The sequence below is a fragment of the Piliocolobus tephrosceles genome, chromosome 6 (genome assembly GCF_002776525.5).
Source record: "Piliocolobus tephrosceles isolate RC106 chromosome 6, ASM277652v3, whole genome shotgun sequence".
Taxonomy (NCBI): Eukaryota; Metazoa; Chordata; class Mammalia; order Primates; family Cercopithecidae; genus Piliocolobus; species Piliocolobus tephrosceles.
The window spans coordinates 115,388,647-115,403,820 of record NC_045439.1 but is presented as its reverse complement, the minus strand read 5'-3'; the positions used below and the strand labels follow the sequence as shown (position 1 = coordinate 115,403,820).

At 37.3% G+C, this 15,174-nt stretch overlaps 1 protein-coding gene across 5 annotated transcripts in view; it reads right to left on the bottom strand.

Annotated features, from left to right (window-relative positions):
* STRN3 (striatin 3) overlaps positions 1–15,174 on the bottom strand; it is a 135,959-nt gene that overhangs the window by 44,268 nt on the left and 76,517 nt on the right. For all 5 annotated transcript variants that reach the window (XM_023227441.1, XM_023227437.1, XM_023227439.1 and 2 more), the window contains exons 4-6: positions 14,032–14,113; positions 10,644–10,817; positions 611–740 (exon numbers count right to left, since the gene is read on the bottom strand). In XM_023227441.1, the coding sequence (XP_023083209.1) occupies positions 611–740; positions 10,644–10,817; positions 14,032–14,113 (386 nt within the window). The remainder of the gene's footprint in view (positions 1–610; positions 741–10,643; positions 10,818–14,031; positions 14,114–15,174) is intronic.

Sequence of the window (15,174 nt, the reverse complement as noted above, 5' to 3'; positions counted from 1 at the left end):
CATCCCATTGCCGGGTATATACCCAAAGGATTATAAATCATGCACCTATAAAGACACATGCACACGTATGTTTAATGCGGCACTATTCACAATAGCAAAGACTTGGAACCAATCCAAATGCCCATCAGTGATAGACTGGATTAAGAAAATGTGCCACATATATACCATGGAATACTATGCAGCCATAAAAAAGGATGAGTTAATGTCCTTTGTAGGGACATGGATGAAGCTGGAAACCATCATTCTCAGCAAACTATCACAAGGACAGAAAACCAAACACCGCATGTTCTCACTCATAGGTGGGAATTGAACAATGAGAACACCTGGACACAGGAAGGGGAACATCACACAACGGGGCCTGTCGTGGGGTGGGGGGAGTGGGGAGGGATAGCGTTAGGAGAAATACCTAATGTAAATGACAAGTTAATGGGTGCAGCACACCAACATGGCACATGTATACATATTTAACAAACCTGCACATTGTGCACAGGTACCCTAGAACTTAAAGTATAATTTTTTTAAAAAATGGTAATAGCACACACGCAAAAAAAAATTCCTATTCCAACTATATGACTATATAGCTAATAAGAATATAAAAGCTAATTCCTACCTTGTGTTTATTTATCCGATGTTTGTCTTTTCCTTCTGGGATGCCTTCAATCATGTCATTTTCCTCTTCTTCATCACTGTCATCAGCATTTTCTAAGAAATTGAATGTCTCCAGAACATCACCAGAGGACCTGTGCAAAGGAAAAAAGATGAATCCAACTATTCCAATGGTTGATTCTAATATTTCTTTCTGGTTCCCATTTTAAATCAATTCTTAAAACTAAAGAGATTTGAATGACTACCTACTCTCAGGACTTTATTCAAGAAAAAAAGTTTGAAAGATTTATGTTCTACAACTGAAATAAAAGTAATTATTCTCTGCTGACTTTCTCCAAAGTTCATTGTACAAAATATTTTAGGTAATTACCACAACAAAATAAAATGCTATAGTATTAGATACTCAAACACATATTAGTTCTCAAAATAAAGCCATCATAAATGAGCAACTGAAACTTAGTATTTCGTATAACTACAACCTCTTACAGTTTGGTCTAAATGTTTGAGGACTAAAACAGTAAATACCAAAGTTTATCAGGTGGGGCCAGGAACAGTGCTTCGTAACTGTAATCCTAGCACTTTGGGAGGTGAATGGGGGGAGACCGCTTGAGCCTAGAGTTCAAGACCATCCTGGGCAACATAGTGAAACCCACCTTCAAAAAAAAAAAATTAGCTGGGTATGGTGTCATGTGCCTATAGTCTCAGCTACTCAGGGGGCTGGGATAGGAGGATTGTTTGAGCCCAGGAGGTTGAGGCTGCAGTGAGCTATGACTATACACTGCATTCCAGCCTGGGTGACAGAGCAAGACCCTGTCTCAAAATGAAAACAAAAAAAACCTTAAAAATAATTTATCAAGCAGCTCAGATTTAAATTTATAGTAAATCAGATATAAAACATCCCAATCCATTTCACAGACGGTCTTAGCTAGAAAAAATAACTAAAAATCTATTAAATAAATACGTTTAAGTCTTGCAGAATCACTCATTTAACAGGTAATAGGGACAATCTATTTTATCCACTTAACTAAATCTTTTAACTAATTTGAGTTTCTCTATGCACACACAAAAAAAGGTGTTCATATAGTTGTTTAAATGTTTAACAATAAAGGCAGCAACAAAACAGTAGAAAATTCAGCTGAACAAAGACTTTCACCATGAAAAGTCTCTGCTCTGCCACTAAGTAGCTGCTTGAATTTGGCCAAACCATTTATATCTTTTGGCCTCAATTTCTTTACCTGTAAATTGTGGGGGTTGAATTAGATTATCTCAAATGTCTTTACTAAGGGTACATGGTAACAAAAAGAAAAATAATATAAAACTCAGGGAGGGTTTTTGCCCCCCTCTCTGATTGGTTCACTCCATTAGTCCAAATAAAACATATAACACAATTCAGATTATACTTGTCCCTTGGTTTCCATGAGGCATTGGTTCTAGGATACATACCTCCCTATCATGCTCAAGTCCCTAAGCACATTCTCCCTATAGTATACTTTAAATCATCTCCAGACTATTTATAATACCTAATACAATGTAAATACTACATAAATAGGTGTTATACAGTATTTTTAAATTTGCATTATTTTATTTTTTAACTGTCATTTTTTTCAATGTGGTATTTTGAATCCATAGGTGCAGAACCTACAGAGGAAGGGCTGACTATATTTTTAAAATAGCATTAACAAAGAGTGTTAATTGGTTGTACTATATCCCACCCAATCTAGCACACAGTTTAAAGGAACTGTATAATGAATGAATGTAGGAGATGGTTTTTTCAAATGCAAATTAGTAAAAACAACCACAAATCTACGAGAACAAAACGTACTTTCAGCTCAAAATTTACAACATAACTTAATATCTGGATATTAAATGAAAGGCAATGAATGCATTTGATAAAAGTAGCATATCAACGACACAATAATTTAAAAGAATTTTTTTAAAGATATATTTGTTTTGAACTTTGAAAAATTAAGTACTCCTGCTCCTTGGATAGAAATTTCTGTCTCTAAAGTGAGAGTGCCTCCTGTTTCCAGGTTTTAAAAACTGTATTTAATCACAGCAATATATGTGCATGGCTTTAAAAGTCAAATGGAACACAGCGCATAAAAGCAAGAATTCATCAATCAGATTTCACTAAAATTATTAACATTCACTCTTTGAAAGACATCAAGAGAATGTAAAGAAAAGCCTATAAATTGTGAAAAAATATTTGCAAGTTATATTTCATGAAAAACTTGTGTCAAGAGTATATAAAGAACACTTAAACCATAACAGTAACAAAACAACAAAAAATGGGGAAATATTTCAAATAGATATTGCATCATAATGATAGGTGGAATGCAAATAAGCATATGAACAGATGCTCAACATCATTAGTCTTTAGGGAAATGAAAATTAAAAGATCATGGACTGTGAAAGGTCTCAGGTTTTTCTCGGCCTTCATGCTAACAATCTAGCCTATTACTGTTTCATGGATCCTGAAATAAGTCATAATATTGAGTCAGAGACAAGAATTCTCTTCAGGAGCACAGGAAGTAATAGGATCATGTTTGCTGAATTTCCTTTGCCCAAGTCCCACAAGGGTGGCAAGGAGGTAATCGGGTAGATGTTACACTTACAGTTCGTTTGAATCATAGCGGAGGAACTCTGAGCTTAGGGAACTTGAATCATTTATATTGAACAGTAAGCATGACTTCCCAGAAGACTGTCTCTATCTTACAAGGTTGGTTGTTATATAAATATCCTTAAATAGATAGTCCAGAATAAAAGGGCAATATGTGTCTCTGCTCACAGGATGTTTAGAAACATGAGAGATCAGTGGAGAATTGTCTCTAAAAAACAAAACAAAAATGAGGAAGTGTCACAAACTTATAAGAATGACTAAAATTAAGGAACGCAGTCTGGAGTGGAGTTTATAAAGAGTAGAAAAAGATTAGAAGAATTGTTGAGTTGAAGAATGAAATAAGGAATCAGCCAGTGAAGAAAAAGAAAAGGTTTGTCAGACAACTTTTAGGGCTCTACTGAAGTTAGCTAAGAATAATTTGGGGATCATGAGTATCGTAAATCTTTTGTTGTTGTTGCTGTTGTTGCAGTTGCTAAAATGAAGTTCTGCTTGCTAGGAAATACTTAGGAGAAAAAAGCCAAATTGTTCTAAATAAATTGACAAGGCATACAATGAGTAACAATAGAGTCCCCTGCCCTATTCTTCTCTATCTTTGATTCCTACACACTAGGAAAAACCATTTTAAACTGATTTTTAAAGCAGCTTCCTTTGTTATTTACCCTATTTGTTCTAAATAACATGCTTAGATTGCTATTTCTTGATAAAAATGTAGTTCCCTCACAATCTCCATCCCACATCCACACTTCCTCCCATATAACAGTAATATAGTTATATCAGTTTACTTTTTGCTATATTAACATTCCATGGTTACATTGTAAGTACATATTAATATTTCCATTTAAATCACATTACAATGACTCTACTTCCTTTCTTTTATATATGGTTTTCCTGAAATAACTGCCTCGTGTGGTTTTTTTTAATTGCCTGGTTTTCCAAGGATGTTACCACTATTCTTCTCTGAAATCTGCCATGGTCTGAATGTTTGTGTCCCTCAGCAGAATTCCTATTTTGAAACCTAATCCCCAATGTATTGACAGGTGGGCCTTTGGGAGGTGGCTAGGTCATGAGGACAGAGTCCTCATGAATACGATTAGTACTCGGAGAGGCCCAAAGGAGCCTGCCTTCTCCACCATGTGAAAATCCAGTGGGAAGTCAGCAGTCTGCAACCCAGAAAAGGGTCTTCACCAGAACCCAATCATGCTGACACATTGATCTTAGACTTCCCAACCTCCTGAGCTGTGAGAAATAATTTCTATTGTTTATATGCTACTCAGTCTATGGTATTTTGTTAAAGCAGCCCAGAAGGACTAAGAATATGGCTATGTCTTGTCAAGCTGCTGACTTTAACTCCTGCATGATAGGACACAGGCCCAGCCATTTCACTGACATATCCCAATTTTCAGTACCATCAGGCCTTTCCTATTAATGTGATTCGATTTCAATATCTTGCTTGTAAGGGATAAAAGCTGCCAACATACTGGAAGTCAAACAGTAGGAGAAAACAGGAGATCTCAAAGCTCTGCTGGAGACTTTCACACAACTCTGCTGTTTTCATTTAACACAATAACCCCATCTTTCAGTTGTTTTATTTCTTAAGAAAACAGAAATCACTGGTGGAAAACACACTACCATTCTTTGGAGTAGGGGAGGGGTGGTATTAAACCAGTTTCACAAAATGAAAGAGAGGATTACACATTGTGTTTCTTAAACTTTTTTCCCCCCTAAGATGGAGTCTCCCTTTGTCGCCCAGGCTGGAGTACAGTAGCAAGATCTTGGCTCACTGCAACCTCTGCCTACCAGGTTCAAGCAATTCTCATGCCTCAGCCTCCCTAGGACCTGGGATTACAGGCGCCTGCCACCATGCCTGGCTAATTTTTGTGCTTTTAGTAAAGATGGAGTTTCACCGTGTTGGCTGGACTGGTCTCAAACTCCTGATCTCAAGTGATCTGCCCACCTCAGCCTCCCAAAGTGCTGGGATTACAGGCGTGAGCCACCATGCCCAGCCTGTGCTTCTTAAATAAGCTTTAAACCAATTCTCTATTCATACCCCTATTTAAACCTCACCAAATACATATAATTCCTTAGCCTTTGTGGCTTCACTGGAATTCTGTGACTTGAATTGGCTTGTTCCTTTTCTTCATACTATCACTCTCAAATGCACTTATATTTAATAAGCTTTCTCAGGGTCACTCAGTCAGTTGTCATTCCTCTATTTTCTTTCTGGATTCCAAATTGTTAAATTCTCTCTATCTCACAGACAGTACACTCTCTAATTCTTTCTGTATGTCATTGTTTTTTTGCTGTTGTTCTTTTGTGTTAATGCATCTTAAGCCCTTCACTGTCCTTTTAGCAAAATTTCTGAAAGGTACACAAGTAAAATGTGACTTTAACCTACCATATTTAAAATGGAAGCCTCCATCTGTGGATAATTTTTCTCTTTGCCAACTGTTTATTTACTACCCTAATTCTAAAAAGACAACAGAATCTTAAAAATAAATATATCCAGATGAAAGGGTAAATAAAATGAAGCCAAAGGTAAGGTTGCTAAGTAAAAGACTAAATGTGTCAATGCATTTTCTAGAGGAGGCCCACAAATTTGGCCCTGAGATTCCAAACAGGGTTAAAAAAAGAGGTGGGCAGGGAGCAACAACTGGAGGTTCAAAGGTAAATAAGATCAGTTATTAAGAAACAGCACATAGGCCGGGCGCGGTGGCTCAAGCCTGTAATCCCAGCACTTTGGGAGGCCGAGGCGGGCGGATCACGAGGTCAGGAGATCGAGACCATCCTGGCTAACATGGTGAAACCCCGTCTCTACTAAAAAAAATACAAAAAACTAGCCGGGCGAGGTGGCGGGCGCCTGTAGTCCCAGCTACTTGGGAGGCTGAGGCAGGAGAATGGCGGGAGGCGGAGCTTGCAGTGAGCTGAGATCCGGCCACTGCACTCCAGCCTGGGCGACAGAGCGAGACTCCGTCTCAAAAAAAAAAAGAAAAACAAAAAACAAAAAAAACAAAACAAAAAAAGAAACAGCAAAACTTTTCCCAGTTATAAGATCTAAGAGAACTTTCCCAATGAATACTCATAAAGTAGATGCTTTGTGTTATGATGCACTATACAACCACAACATCCCTACCATAAATCAAGAAATACAATAGGGTCACTCACTCGGTAGCATCTAATAAACACTAGTCTTGGTGGGAGTCACACTTCAACTAGATACACAGTATTTCCTAATAGTTAACAATTATGTAACACTTACTGTGTGCCAGGCATTGTTCTAAATGCTTTACATTAATTCATTCCTTCCTCTTATCAATCCTATGATACTCATTTTACAAATAAGGAAAGTAATGTTCCCTGTCCAAAGTTACGGCTAGTAACCAGTGGTTAAGTTAGGATTCAAATCCAGTCTGTCTTCAGAATTCATATTCTTAACCATTAGGCATATTGCCTTTAAAATACGAATCTAAAATTTACCATCCTCTACTTTTGGACATTAAGACTGCTTCTAATTTTCTCCTATTATAAATAAGAATGTAATAAACATCATTTTGCTGAAATCTTGATCCACATGTTATATCATTTTCTTATTCCTAGGGGTTTTCAAATGGCCCTAATAATGGCTCAACCATACACACCTACATTATTAGGGCAGAATCAGAAAATGTCAGTGTACTCGTTAAGAAGAAAGCCTTGATTAAAACGACTATTTCCAGCCAGGCACAGTGGCTCATGCCTGTAATCCTAGCACTTTAGGAGGCTGAGGAAGGAGGGTTGCTTGAGGCAGGAGGGTTGCTTGAGTCCAGGAGTTCAAGATCAGCCTGGGGAACATAATGACGTCCCATCTCTACAAAAACTTAAAAAACCAGCCAGGTGTGGTGGCGCGTGGCTGTAGTCCCAGCTACTCTGGAGGATGAAGTGGGAGGACTGCTTGAGCCTGGGAAGTTGTGGCTGCAGTGAGCTGTTGATTGTGCCACTGTACTCCAGCCTGGGCAACAGGGCAACACGCCATTCAAAACAACACTAAGCAAATAAACAAACAGCTATTACCTAAATGTCCATCGACAGGTAAAGAAATAGAGAAAATGTAGTATATGTGTACACTGGAATATCGTTAGTTATGAAAAGAAGGAAATCCTGTCATATGTGACAACATGAATGAACCGTGAGGACATTATGCTAAGTAAAATAAGCTAATCACAGAAGAACAAGCATTGCATGAGTCCAATCATGAGGTACTTAAAGCAGTCAAACCCAGAAACACAAAGTAGAATAGTGGTTGCCAGGGGTCGGAGGGAGGAGGAAATGGGGAGCTGCTGTTCAAAAGTTATAGTTTCCAGTCATACCAGATGAAAAAGTTCCAGAGAGCTGCTGTACAACATTGTACCTCTGTTAACAAAATTGCACACTTTAAAGTTTGTTGAGAGGGCAGATCTCATGTTATGTGTTTAACATACACGAACGCACACAAACTCCAAAAAAAAATCAAAATCTTAATTTTGCAAAAGCAAGAAGCTTTACAAGGAGAAGATACAGCTTATCAAAGATCTTTGTAAGATGATACTAAGAGTGAGGGGGAAAAAAACGAAAGGATCTTTGATTCAGATTCAGAGTCACTGGTGGTATAGCAAACCTCTATTGCTGTAAAATATTTATAAATTCTATGAACTACGTGGGTGACCAGTTTGGCTAAAAATATTGACAATATTTCTGCTTTTTCTCTTATGCTACAAAGTACTCTATGTTTCCTGAAATCACAGTATAGAAAATAAGGGCTCTATTTGATGTCAAACTGACTTTAATAGTCGTTTCTCAGAAATAAACTCTAAATCAAAGGCTTAATTTTTAACCTTACAGAAAAAAAATACACATACACATATGTGTGTGTGTGTATATATAGAGATATATATGTGTTATGTGTATATATAGATATATTTATACATACACACACATTTTTTTTGTTTTTTGAGATGGAGTCTCGCTCTGTCACCCAGGCCGGAGTGCAATGGCATGATCTCAGCTCACTGCAAACTTCACCTCCTGGTTCAAACGATCCTCCCACCTCTGCCTCCCAAGTAGCTGGGATTACAAGCATGTGCCCAGCTAATTTTTGTATTTTTAGTAGAGATGGGGTTTCACCATGTTGGTGAACAGGCTAGTCTCAAATTCCTGACCTCAAGTGATTCACCTGCCTCAGCCTTCCAAAGTGCTGGTATTATAGACAAGAGCTACTGCGCCCAGTTGACCAGAATATATTTTAGATAACTGCACAGTATCATAAAATACATCTAGGGCATGAAATATGTTTACAAACTATACAAATTATTTATTTATTAAGCTCTAAATGACCTGAACTCATCTGGTTTTTTTCTCATTTTCTTTGTCTTTCTAACCTATGTTACTCAGGGTAACGTCTCATGGTAAAAATGCTTAACTCCTTGTATTTATCAAGTCTATATTAATCAAAAGCGTATCTGTTAGATAGTAACAAGTGTTGATGAGGATGTGGAGAAATCAGTATCCTTTTAGTACTGCTGGTGGGAAGGTAAAATAGTGCAACTACCTTGGAAAAGAGTTTGGCAGGTCCTCAATCTTCTTCATTAGTCCAAAACTTGGAACCAACCCACATACCCTTCACCTGTATAAGAAACACATAATGAAGGCCAGGTGTGGTGGCTGAGGCCTGTAATCTCAGCACTTTGGAAGGCCAATGAGGGCAGACTGCTTGAGCCCAGGAGTTCAAGACCTGGGCAACACGGCAAAACCCCGTCTCTACAAAAATTAGCCATGCATGGTGTTGTGAACCTGTGGTTCCAGCTACTCGGGAGGCTGAGGTGGGAGGATCACCTGAGCCCAGGAAGCGAGGCTTCAGTGAGCCGTGATCACATCACTGTACTCCAGCCTGGAGAACTGAGTAAGACCTGTCTCAAAAATAATAACAATAATAATGAAATAAAAAAGAAACACAAACCAAATGTAGTATATCCATAAGGGAATATTACTTGGAAATAAAAAGGAATGAAGCACTGATGCATGCTATAATATGTATAAACCTTGAAAATATGCTAAGTGAAAGAAGCCACTCACAGAAGACCACTTATATGAAATATCCAGAATATACAAATCTACAAAGACAGAGAGTAGATGAGTGGTAGCCCGGGGTTGGGAGATAGGGGGAAATGGAGAGTAGCCACCTAATGGGTACGGGGTTTCTTTTAGGGGTGATGAAAATGTTTTAAACTTAGATTGTAGTGATAGCTGAACAATTCGGTTAAGTATTCTAAAAACTATTACATTGTATTTTTTAATGGGTAAATTTTATGATATGTACATTATATTTCAATAAATGTTTTTATCTGGTAGCTTTCTGAATCCAAACACAAAGAAAAGCCTTGTTTCTTTCACACTAGCGTCTAAATAACCATTGCTCATTCTAGTGAGAGTTGCATTATAATTAATATAGAAAAATAATTTTTTCTAGCGAAAATTTTAAAATAAGGATGTTAAAATAGCTCTGAACTACATGAAATCAGCCTCAAATCTGATTCTGCACCTATTTTGAACTACAGTCATTCTCTTGTTATCAAAATTTAACAGGTTGGGTACGGTGGCTCATGTCTGTAATCCCAGCACTTTTGGAGGCTGAGGTGGGCGGATTGCTTAAGGCCAGGAGTTTGAGACCAGCCTGGGCAACAGAGCAAGAACCCATCTCCACAAAAAATTTTTAAAAATTAGCTGGGCATAGTGGTGCATGTCTGGAATCTGAGCAACTCAGGAGACTGAGGTGGATCACTTGAGCATGGGAGTCAGAGACTGCAATGAGCCAGCAGCAACCAGTGCACTCCAGCCTGGGCAATGAAGCCAGACCCTGACTCAAAAAACAAACACCAACTTAACATAGATAAATTTTAAAAGCCATTAAATAGAAAATTTAGAAAATTTTTTTGCCCATGGTACCATGGAGTGGGATGGGAGATGGCTAGGTCTTTAACTCTGAACTCGGTTTGTTTTAAAAATGGTTAATAGCAGCCGAGCGCGGTGGCTCACACCTGTAATCCCAGCATTTTGGGAGGCCAAGGCAGGTGGACCACCTGAGGTCAGGAGTTCGCAACCAGACTGGCCAATGCGGTGAAACCCTGTCTCAACTAAAAATACAAAAAATTAGCCAGGAGTGGTGGTGGGTGCCTGTAATCCCAGCTACTCAGGAGGCTGAGGCAGGAGAATTGCTTGAGCCTGGAAGGCAGAGGTTGCAGCGAGCCGAGATCGCGCCATTGCACTTCAGACTAGGCGACAAGAGCAAGACTCCGTATCCAAAAAAAAAAAAAAAAATTGTTAATGGCAGTAACAAGGAGCTAAACAGATTAACAGTAATAATATTCATAATATCCATTATATAAACTATGTTAAGTATAAATCATACCTTTTTATTTCTTGTCCCTTTTGCTTAGGAGATTCACCTCCATTCAGGATCTGTTCTAAATTCTTTGTTTCTACTGATCCATTTGGTTCTGAATTAGATAGTCCAAGTAATGACCTTACCCGCTGAGACCGTACATCTAATATTGTATCTGTATAACCTACTTCCTGAAGATACCTGTAAGAGAAAACAAATATTAAAATCCACATATTGTTAACATTTGCCAGACTCAAAATCATATCAATTTTAGAAAAACCCATAATCCTATAAAACATGCTCTCCCTTTGTCTCAGTATTTTTCTTCTCTACAGACTAGTTCCAGTTCTAAGAGAACTATACCAATTACAAACGAAAATTTAAATTAAAAAGCATATAGTATGGTTAACACTGATTAAGAGCCAATTATCTCAAAACCCAAGAAGTCTTAAAACGCTTTTAGGATTATGTACACACACATACATCTTCAAATTTCCATACACACAGAACCACACATTTTTTTAAATTTACACACACACACATTTTTAAATTTATACACACACATACACAAAAACACAACATACACACATACCTTTTTTAATTTCCAAGGAGCAGTAAAGAATGAATAGAACTCAATCTTGGCACACAGATATACTAAGTTTAAACCTGGGGTTGTTAACTAGAGATTGATGAACACATTATTTCTCCTTCTAGGATCTAAGATCTCATAGCACTCCTCTAGTCCTGTGATTTTCAATCTTTCACTATATCTAAACAAGGAACTTAACCTAGGATCTAAGATGAGACTGGAAAAGAAGAAAAGGACTAGATGATGATAAAAAGATAATGAGTTGTGAATGGCTTTGTGACAAATTAAAGTATTTAAGAGGGTAATGAAGGATGCTTAAAAGAAACCTTAATACTGCTGGCAAAAGAACAAAAGATTTTTAGGTGAATGCTAAAAAGACTAGATCAGGACAATAACACAGCAAGAAGTAAAAATGGAGAAAGAATAAATGTGAGAAAAATAAGATATAATCTTTCTGACATGATGCACAAAGATATATGGAAGTAGAATGAAAAAACAAGTAAGAACTTTGCACAATTTTCAGGTTTCTAGCTTGGATGGTCAGATGATGGGTACGTTCAAAAATATTATACAGAGTCAGAATCAACTTTACAGAGTACCTATCAGACAACCATATAGTGTCTATAAAAAAAATACAAGTGACAATGTTTATTAGGCACATGGATGATACAAATCAAAAGCTCAGAAGAGACTGGCCTGGGTCTACAGATTTGGGTCATTAATCTTTGGTAATATTTGAAACCATGGATTTAAATGAAGTCACTGAGAGAATAACCATAAATAAGGACAGAAAGTCTGGGTATACAAACATCCAAAGGACTAGAATCATAATAAAAACTCAAAGGAAAATGAAAATATTTGAGAAATTAGAGGAAAAAAATGATAGCAGAGAGTGCTGTCATGGAAGCAAAAATAAAAGTTTCAAGAAAGAATAGTTAATGTCAAATTTTTCCAAGATACCAATTATAACAAAAAAGGTCTCTTGAATATGTTTGTGATAGCTGCTTCAGAGAAATGTCAAAATGGAAAACAGATAGACAGCTGACAAATGAACAAGGCAGACTATGGAGATAAACTACCCTTAACAAGTTTGGCTATAAAGTCACAGGGAAAGATAAAGGTGGCAAGAGACTAAACTGTAAATCAGGCAATGGGATTAGGCATTTACGAGAGGAATACTGTCCAAGTGATTTCTCTACTGTCCAGAAGAGCTGTCCTCACTTTTCTTCTAAAAAATGCAGTCCCCTCTTGGGGAGAACAGCTCCCATCATAGTCTAACCATTTGGTCTGAATGAACTGCCAAGATCTTATACAACCCAGGTATGAATTGGCAATTATTTGATCAGTCAGGACTCATGGGCAATTATTTGATCAGTCAGGACAATACAGAGTATTCTCTGACATACAGAAAAAAATGGTTTTCAGAAGAATAAACCTGAGACAGAGAGGGGTAGAAAATCAAGTAAGAATGTCTTTAGAGTTTCCAGTCTGAGACGGCCTCCAAGCTACCCTAGCTCTTCACTTCCTGACACTTGGTTGTTCACTATTTCCTTCAATTTTGCTAGTTATCCAGCATCCTTTCAATCAATAATCTATTCTTTTCTTCAAATTTTAGTCACTTATAAGGAGAGCCTCTGTCTCAAAATATATATATATATATATATATATGTTTACAGAAAGGAAAGTGTTAAGGGAATTGTCACCTGACAGCCTTCATATTTTCCATGAAGCAGAGCCTGAAGTGCTTTAATGACATAAAGAAGAATGGGCTGAGATATGGTAAAAGTTCAGAATATCTACTGAGGACAATGGAAGCAGGGGGTGGCCAAGGGTTATGGAAAAAGGTTCTCTGCAACGTTTGGACAGGAAACTATGAATACGTAACAGTATTCACATGATTCTATAGTTTTTATCCAAGAGTTAACTAGAAAGAGGCAGACAGAATGAACTAGGGCTAGAGCTTTTCAGGTAAAGTTAGTAAAATGACTGGTGAGGAAGTGGTAAGCAGTGGGCAGCAAGAAAATTAAGGGTACTAGATAAGGGTGATCAATTATGGAGTCTAAGCTGGAGCTAGGGAAACAGAAATAAAATAAAAGCAACCATAGGTAGAAGAGCTAAAGAGAAAAATAATATAGTTAAGGATTTAAAATCATGGTAAAGTCAGAGGGCAAATAACACAGTGGTCAGAGGTGGAATGCATGATGACTGTCCAGACTATGAAATTACAAGATTAAGGGTGAAGGTAAAGATATCTAGAGTAAAAAAGGCTGAATAACTGAAAATCACCCAGGATATCAGTAGGACACAAATTTCAAAATTTTCAAAATATAAGGAAAATAATACATGAAAGACAAAAAACAAGATTTGCCAGAGAAATACTTCCAATACACCAAGTAAGTCAAAATTCAAAAAAGCTCCTAAAAAATTCAACTAAAAGGAAAATTTGGCAAACCACTTCTGAAAAGTTTCAGATGAATTCAACTAAATTCATTTTCTAGACCAGTCACACCCCCACTGAAAAGAAATGTGTGAATTCTGCACTGACAGGAATGGAGGGCTCTAGGAAGTAGGAATTCTGTATTGTTTTTATTCTGCTCAAGTCATCCAGTCTTTTAGACATTCTACCTTGCAAGTAAGAAGACAACAACATCCTGAAACTCAGAGGAAACAAACTTTTAAAAAGATCCAAGCATCTCACAACAAAAAAGCAGCAATACAAAAAACATACACATTTTCCCAATATAATTTTTTACTTGTAAATTGATCCAATATAAACACTTTCATACCTAGATCCTTAAAGAAAGCTGAAAATAAATAATTACTCACTGTCTTAAAAGCTGTCTGCCTTGCTTCCACGTTAACTGGCTATTCTGAGGTGCTGTGGGAGCCTCTGTGTCTTTGGTTTCTTCTAAAAATTAAGAAAAAAAGGTTTTACATACATTATTTCAACTCCTGAAAATACTGCCAAAGTTTTCTTAGGCATAAATTTCCATAAAAACATACCTAAATATTTTATAAAGGACAGGAAAACTTTTATCTAAGTATTAACTGTGGGTCACTCATTTTAAATGTGTTTGTCCTAATAACCCAATGACTTAAGTACTACGTCCCCCACTTTAAAACAGGGAAAACCCAAGTGTACTTTATTAGTATCAAGGATTCAAAAATCAAACGAACAGGAGATAAAACATTATTAGAACTGATTTCTTTTTTCTTTCTTTCTTTTTTCTTTTTGAGACAGGGTCTCCCTCTGTCACCCAGGATGTTGTACAGTGGCACCATCTCGGTTCACTTCAGTCTCGACTTCCCTGGGCTCCAGAGATCCCACCTCAGCCTCTCGAGCAGCTGGGACCACAGGCATGTACCACCATACCCAGCTAATTTTTGTATTTTGAAGAGATGAGGTTTTGCCATGTTGCCCAATCTGGTCTCAAACTCCTAGGCTCAAGCGATCCACCCGCCTCAACTTCTTAAAGTGCTGGGATTACAGGTGTAAACCACCATGCCTGGCAATTTAATTTTTTTTAACTACTAGAATTCTGCTGAGTCGATTGCCTTTCAAATTAAAAAGCTGTATTATATGAGCTACTCAAAATCAACACTGTTAAGATATTAGGCATACATAAAAATACTGAATACCTTAATTTGGGGTCTATATCAGTGGACCTTAAGTCTACATCACAGGACTTCATCTAGCTAAGTTCCTTTTTTAGAACTAAAATTAAACCAGAAAAGAGTTTTTACTATAGGTAAAGAGTCATATTTTATTTTCAGATAACAAAGTGTACACATTTAAAAAAAAAAAAAAAAAGAGTTTAGGCCAGGTGCAGTGGCTCACACCTGTAATCCCAGCACTTTGGGAGGCTGAGGTGGGCAGATCACTTGAGCATTGGAGATCAACACCAGCCTGAGCAACATGGTCAAACCCTGTCTCTAGCAAAAATACAAAAATTAACCAGGCATGGAGGC